Genomic DNA, 7,597 nt, shown 5'->3' with positions numbered 1-7,597 from the left:
TGTGTGTGTGTGTGTTTATGTGTGTTTATGTGTGTGTGTGTGTGTGTTTTTATGTGTGTTTATGTGTGTGTGTGTGTGTGTTTTTATATGTGTTTATATGTGTGTGTGTGTGTGTGTGTGTGTGTGTGTGTTTATATGTGTGTGTGTGTGTGTGTGTGTGTGTTTATATTGTATAATGCAGACAATAATATGTTGGGTGTTATACGTAACATCAAACAAGCACATCCATTTAAGCAGATTTTAAATAAAACTCTCGTTTTGTGTGCCTAAGGCTCTCTTTGTCAATAAAGAGCATCCACCCCTTTTGTTGATTTGAGGAGTGGTGGCATTAGTGCCCCTCAACATTTCAACCATGAAAGTACAACGTGTCTACTTCATCATAAAATGTCTCCTGATCAGAGGCAACAGTTCTCATACCATTATAATTTGTCTATATATGAAAAGACAGTAGACCAATGGAAGACTCGAGCCTCTCACGTCGACACTATTGACCACAACCAGTGAACTATTAGAACGAGACATTACAGGTAAGTAGGCTAAAATGACTCGGAGCCCGGGGAAGTAGCGCGGCCGTATCAGAACCTAGATCATGGGAGAGAAAAACATACTAACTGGATGAAGCTTAACCAACCGATCACGGGAGAATTGAGTTAAAAGTTTGAATTGAGAAAAATATCTCCATCAAAATAGGCATTATCCAATATATTACACTGTTTTTAGTTGAAAATCATTTTTTTAAAAATAAAGAAATTAACGAAGACCAGTTTTAAAACTGGCCCCTGATAACCACCTACGTCCAAGAATTCATCACCCCCAAAGAATTTAAAAACAAAAAACTAAGCACTAGCTTAAAATTGCAGTGACGAATAGAGTACCAGATGACAAATGTCGCAATCAATCTCAATATCAGGTGGGATGAAAAAGGGTAAAAGATAGCAGTCTTCAAGTATTGGAGCTTCTCATAGCGTTGTAGAACTATAAAACGAGAAATAAAATAGACAAACATTTCTTAACACACCAACATGCTTCAGCAATAATTGCAACAATTTGTCCACAAAATTATAACACACGGTTCATCTGAAACCATTAATTAATTGATCAAAATAACGGCATCAACGTTCATCGTATCGGCCAATCTTTCACCTGCTGAAATCAAATAGGAAACATATTCAATCTAGGTATATTACTATGTCACTGCTATATATGGATAACGAAAAGATGAGAACCTAGAATGACTCCTGCTACGACTCCGGCTTCTGCTTGGACTGCGTCCTTTTGGACTCTTACTTGCATGTTTCTGGTGCTGAAACTTGTCAGAAACAAACAGGAAAAAGCAAATAAAAGAATGCAGTGGTAGAAAAGTACCAAGCGCTTAATAACATTCCAACTGCAAAGATAACCAAGGAAGACAAACAGACAAACATTAACTGGACTCGAGGATAAACTCACAGATGGTTTTGGAGATCTGGATCTTGATGGAGATCTGCAAAAGTTCCAGAAACAACCTAATTTAATATCCTGATGAGCCTCTTAACAAGTTTGATCCAAGTTCCTTGATGCCATTTCCAAGTCACAGTGACCATGACCAAAACAGACGAGGAAGCTCAAAAATACTTTAGCAAACAGTGAGAAAAACGCTTGACGGAACAGAAGAAACAAAACCCACCTAAGCAACCTACCTAATGAAAATGAAATGAGACCTTGACACAAAGTCAACAAAAGCTCTTTGGAACACTAATACGAAAGGTATTAAAGGAATGAATAAACAATCTGATAGAATGCTTTGGTAGCTTAGCAGCTTTGGAGACGGTTTAAACATTTCCACTGCATAAAGGTGATCCCTTAATCAAATGGCAATTAGTTCACTGTCCAGCTTCATAATTGTAATCCATAGTCTTCATTGTTTCCAATCTATGGACATTGTGATGCTCATTAGATTAGAGTCATCATGAAGGGTTCTTAAGTTACCATCTATATAACAGCATACCTCCACAAAGAAAAGAATTGCAGCCAACTGAATCGATATCACCCAACCAGATCCTAATATGCAATCCCCACATAGCGCAAATATCCATATCTAAAAAAAAAGAGGCAATCTCATGTTCACAAAGAAAGAATTAGAAACATATTGTCTGCGAGTGGGCACATTTCTTAACAACACTCAGACAAAAAACCAAGAAGGGCAAGGTTATTATTCTTTTCAGGGTAGGGTGGGATGGGGGTTGGAAGAAGACACTTTTTACCATGTTCGATGAGGACCACAAATAACCTGAATGACTCGCACTCACTCAATTTAAATAGGTTCATATATTTTGAATTGGCATTGTCTAAATTAATCCCATGATAGTTAATCCCAAGATCCGGTTTGAAGCTAGTACTTGACATGTCCCAAAAAAGAATATTATTGACATTGGATCCAGCATGAAGGTCCTTGAAAATCACTGAAAAATATTGATGAAACTAAAAAAAGTGAAATGTTTCATAAATATAACGATTTCTTGTTATGCGTCACTCAGTTATTGACTGCAGACGCCTCCTAAAAATATATCAATCTTACCTCTTACTAAATCACAGTTGTGCCCCACCCCCTCAAGAGGCTGCTTCCATGAGTATCAAGAGAGTACATGCATGCATCACAAATTCTTGTAAAAACTAACTTGAACCAAGTGCAGGAACATCCAAAAGTGATTGGTGGGACTGCAGTAATAATTTTTCAAAAAACGTTTCACTGCAATACTTTTTCTCATTATTAAAACAGAATCAATAACACTTCCCAAACTGCCAATCCTTAAAAGAAGCATCCTCGATTACTAATATGGGCTTCGGGCATTTGTCTAGTCTGTAACACCACATTGAAACACTTCTTCTTTCTAAAACTTACTTACAAATGAAGCAGTTAAAATGTAAGCTCTAAGTAATATCTCATTGAAGCTATGTTGCATGGATACGGGTACGAGTATCATATCGAATACGATACGGATACGGCGACACATCAAATTTTGAAAATATAAGACACAATACGGCTATGATAAGACAATCATTAAAATATACATAAATATTATATATATTTATATAAATTTAGAATTGAAAAGTAAAAATTATAGAGATAGATGTAATATTTCATTAATCATAATATCTTAAGTACAAAATATTAAACGCAAAATCTATCTTAAGCTAGTAAAAAAAAATCAGCGGCNTTAAACGCAAAATCTATCTTAAGCTAGTAAAAAGAAATCAGCGGCAGCGGCAGAAAGAGAGAAGAAGGGTGACACGATTGAATTGAGAGCCGCTTGAGCAGAAATAGAATGAAAGAAACGGACAAATGTATTTAAGGATTTAAAAGCCCAGCCCAATTTATTTTAAATTATTTTCCTTTTAGTCCTTAGAAATTTTAATTTTTTATAATTAACCCCTAAAACTTTAAAATATTTGCAATTTTGCCCAAACGTATCCACGCCGTGTCCAAAACGTATCCGGCTGGTCAACCCTAAAAAAAGTCGACGACACGGATTTTCAAGTATCCGACACGCGTATCCGCGTGTCGTATCCGTATCCGTGTCGTACCCATATCTGATACTTCAAAAATAAAATTTTAAGATATCCGTGCTATATAGCATTGAAGCAATCTGAAATGAGAAAGCATCCGTAGAAACCCATACATGACAAGACGCCAATCTGAAACTTCCACTTTATAAGAACAGGAAACAGGTTTAGAACAAAATTTGAATCAAACAAAGATACATCTCAAATACATTTATTTAGGTCCATTCACCATCAGGAAATTCCTTACCAGGCCAACGACAATAAGATTCCAACTTTCTCAATTACCAACCAAAGTCAGAACAAATATACACCAAGACAACCTCTTCCAACAAAAGAAAATTTCCTAGGTTTGAGATTTACAAGGATGAAAATATACAAAATGTATCGTACAGAACATTTGGTCGGGAGTTGAGAAATCAGACAATGCGGCAAACGAATTGACATCCAACCAAATGAGGCCCGTTAAAATATTATTCAATTAAACCATAAAAAAATAATCACCAGAAAAAGGTTTACCTTGACACAGAGTGTGCTTTCGACCCAGAACGAGATCGAGAAGAGACAGACTTTGAACGGCTTCTTGAGCGGTGTGATGCTTTTCTTTTTGGTGACTTGCTGTATTGGGAAACAATGAGAAGATAAATGTATCATAAATGTTTAAGCCACCAGACCAACAAGCAAAAAAGAAATCACATGACAACAAAATTTAACCTTTTACTCCTGCTGTTGCTCAGACTAGCACTCCGGCCGCGACCGTTGCTCTTTCCTTTCGAGTAAGAAGGGCTGCGGCTGCGGCTTCTGGAACAAGTTGACTCATATTCCTTTACCTTCTCACAAGAATAAAGGATACTGTGAAACTGCTTGTCATCATAGTACATAAAGAAACGACACCAACATTACACTAATACATCATCATACATGAATTCTAGCCCTAGAAAAGGCATTCCGAAATTCAGTGTCATCGAGTTTCTTGATCTGCACAAGCGAAAATAAATATGTGACAGGACATTACAAATGGATTTCTGTAGATTCAACAGCAAAAATCAAAGAATATTGTCTTACGGCATATTTCATGTCATCGTAATTTGTATAGTCTGCTATCCCCGTTTTTCCTGCAGGACAAAGTAAAGAATGCTTTAAGAATACTCCAAAAATAACAATTCCGGATTAAAGGAACCTGCATGGATTATCAGAAAAAGTAGGAATTAGGAAACAATTGCTCGCAGCAAAAAAATTGTAATGACTAGTATAATCGCCTTAAACAGATAACAGAGCAAAAAAATGTAATGCCCATTAAAGTTGCGGCCTCATAAAATTCCGAGAGACACCAAAAACACTTTAGCAGCCAATAGGTAGAAGCCCATCCAGAAGCCACATGTTTTTCAGGCCATCTGAAAGGCCCTGAACACAAAAGAGAAACCTCAACAAAACTTAATCTTAGGAAGTGCAAAGCTCAGGAAATTTTTTCGTAATAGAAAAGTATAACTCTCTCCTATTTTTTTGAGCCACTGATCGTTATCCGTATCAAGGATGAACTTCCTCATCATCCCCAAGCCCATGCCCCAACCAAACTGTCCCAGCACCACAGTGCAAGCAACCAAAAAAAAAAATTGCTTACTCATACTTCCAAACACCAAATTAAATTAAACCCCAAATTAAAAATGATTATGCAAGATAAATCATCTTACCGCTTCCCTCATTGAAAACTTGGGAAAAGCAAACATCACCAGCTCGACGCATGTGATCCTGAACATGAATTGCACAAGACCGCCATGATTCAACAAATTAAAGTTATAAAACTAATTTAGCTGGTCACAGTAAACAAACATAGAGAATAACTTACTTTGAGGTCTTGCCATGATGCAGAATGGGGCAGTCCAGAGATCAAAACTGGACAACAAAGCAGGTGAGAGAATATCAGAAAAATCATAACATTCTGAAACATTCACAAGAGAATAATGCACCAACCTCTGTAGTCAGAGCGCCTGGAAACTCCACCACGAGGACCCCTACTACTGCTATGGCTACTATGACGATCTGTTGATGAGTTCCCACGGCCACCATGCGCAAGTTCAACCTGTGTAAATATAAATCACAGGTAACTTGAGCCAATAATAAATGAAAATCAAAATAAGTCATAACATGACTAACTCGTAGGCGATGTCCATCAAAATCAAAGCCATCACGTCCTCGAATGGCATCTTCAGCATCACGAACATCTTCGAACTGTCAATGCCTGGTGTAGGTCAGAAAAAGTCTAGGCACTGAAAAAATGGCACCAACGGCAACCTGTACTTACCTCAACAAAGGCATAGCCAGGAGGCCTTGGAGGAACCTTCAATTCGATATGCACAACAGATCCATACTGCGAAAATCATCCCAATCATAAGATTTTAATCAAACGAAAGTTTAAAAGGTTTTCATATTTATCTAAGATATCAAAAAAAGGACAATATAAATCGTAAGTCAGATTTATTTATAGTAAAAAAAAAAAAAAAAATGTGAAGATTTCAGCTTTAGCTAATCGCGAGTCCTTTTCTCCCAGTGAGTCCTTTACCATGGAGGACAAAGAAAGGGTAGCAGAACCTTGAATTTTAAGTAACTCCAACTACAATAATATTCGAGAAATGATTCTGCAAATGCAGAAGTTATGTTAGCTTATCTGCAGAGTGTAAATAATTCACAGGAGGTACAAATTCACTTGAGTGAGTTGGGTCACATAAATGCAAATCCAAGTATATTCGACAACTCGGGGTAGTGAAATTCGATAAACAATGTCTCTGGAAAGAATTCAGGCTCCCAAACGCAGTTTCTCTAAAATACATCCAACTTATTCGACATCTCTATCAAATCACTTCAGCTCTTTACCAGCATCTCTGTCTTTTCTAGATTTGTTAATTGAAAAAAGATTTATTTTCTCAGATATTAGTGTTTCATCCTTTTACTGAATAATTATGGATTATATTCGCACCATTTGTCAGAAAAGAACATAAAGATTCTCACCATCTTACACATTGTGGATGCAATCATGCAACATCTAGGAGGCTATTTGAAACAGCTCATCTTTATATACAAAGGAAAAAAAAGGAGGTTTCCTATAATTACTAAAGATCCCGACAAAACCCAAAGCTAGTGTACAGACTTTATACACGTCATAACGTAGTAGGTCATGGAATCCCAGTTTGGAATACAGTTTACAAGAAACAAAGCCAGGTAACTGATTCGAAATGTAAAATTTTAAAGACAAGAAAGGGTTCCACGAAATATCATAACTACCTTGTAAAATAAATCTTCCACTTCTCGCTCGCGGATGTCACCAGGAAGGTTACCAACATAGAGAGTTCGGTCACTTCTACTGGAGCGACTCATTCTTCCTATTGAAATTTAAGCAAACGGTTCACAAATCAAACGGGTTACATATATAGAAATTATTACAGTATACAAACACCAAAATGGTTCAGGAGTACATATATGTGCACCATAAAAGAAACAGGAGAGACTTAACATGCTGAAAAAACAAAGAACAAAAGTAGGAGACTACAAAAATAGATAAAATGATCTTGAAATTGAATTAAAATAAATGAATCAGCTTAACCCAAAAAAAATCGTCCATAAAATGCAGATTAACGATTTCCAGCTCTAGCTTATTTACAAATCTACAAGCGCAAACTTCCATAAACAGCAGGTCAAACTCAAACTAAATCGTCAACATGCGGCTGGAATGGAGAATTTACTTACCGGCAGCAGAAGACGACGGAACCGAGAGCCAAGCGGATCGATTAAAAGAGATTTCCAGGGTTGCGAGGGCAGTATAGGAAATAAGAACTATGCTTCGTTGTCTCAATATTACTTTCTTGTTTATAATCAGTGTTCTAAAAAGTTCGTTTAAGCTCGAAACTCGACAAAAATGTCTCGTTTCGGAGAAAAGTGGAAAAAAACGGTCAAATTAGTTTGACCAAATTAAACGTGCTTAAGCACAATTAACCGCATCTGTTTATGTTTTATTTTTTTATTTTGAAGGTATGTATTTTTATTTTATAATAATAAATTAGTT

At 36.5% G+C, this 7,597-nt stretch overlaps 1 protein-coding gene across 18 annotated transcripts; it reads right to left on the bottom strand.

The window, feature by feature from the left end:
• Window positions 1-886: 886 nt before the first annotated feature.
• Window positions 887-7,375, bottom strand: LOC140986067 (serine/arginine-rich-splicing factor SR34-like). 18 transcript variants are annotated; one of them, XR_012176888.1, is made up of 15 exons: window positions 7,282-7,375; window positions 6,820-6,917; window positions 5,843-5,908; window positions 5,695-5,769; window positions 5,512-5,620; window positions 5,387-5,433; window positions 5,232-5,289; window positions 4,606-4,655; window positions 4,462-4,518; window positions 4,255-4,370; window positions 4,060-4,158; window positions 2,558-2,697; window positions 1,450-2,077; window positions 1,227-1,309; window positions 887-1,146 (listed from the first exon to the last, which is right to left on the bottom strand). XR_012176888.1 is itself a non-coding variant. In XM_073454033.1 (14 exons), the coding sequence occupies exons 2-14, from the start codon at window positions 6,910-6,912 to the stop codon at window positions 1,140-1,142; spliced, it is 894 nt and encodes a 297-aa protein (XP_073310134.1). In that variant the 5' UTR covers window positions 6,913-6,917; window positions 7,282-7,375; the 3' UTR covers window positions 887-1,139. The 18 variants fall into 18 exon arrangements, 10 of the variants coding, with proteins under 10 accessions (XP_073310134.1, XP_073310135.1, XP_073310136.1 ...); XR_012176887.1 differs by having other exon boundaries at window positions 887-1,143; XR_012176889.1 differs by having other exon boundaries at window positions 1,227-1,303.
• Window positions 7,376-7,597: the final 222 nt, after the last annotated feature.

The sequence above is a fragment of the Primulina huaijiensis genome, chromosome 10, assembly GCF_012295235.1.
Source record: "Primulina huaijiensis isolate GDHJ02 chromosome 10, ASM1229523v2, whole genome shotgun sequence".
NCBI lineage: Eukaryota > Viridiplantae > Streptophyta > Magnoliopsida > Lamiales > Gesneriaceae > Primulina > Primulina huaijiensis.
Note: the sequence above shows the minus strand (reverse complement) of the source record. Positions and strands in the feature narration are given on the sequence as shown.

Bases quoted from the DNA above. Each gene is read 5' to 3' on its own strand.
- LOC140986067 (XM_073454029.1), bottom strand. From the start codon at position 6,912: ATGAGTCGCTCCAGTAGAAGTGACCGAACTCTCTATGTTGGTAACCTT. The intron at 4,371-4,461 runs GTATGATGATGT...TCTTGTGAGAAG, and splicing joins TTTCTAGGGCTAGAATTCAT to GTAAAGGAATATGAGTCAAC. The intron at 1,484-4,059 runs GTAAACCTTTTT...GAACTTTTGCAG, and splicing joins AAAGCACACTCTGTGTCAAG to ATCTCCATCAAGATCCAGAT.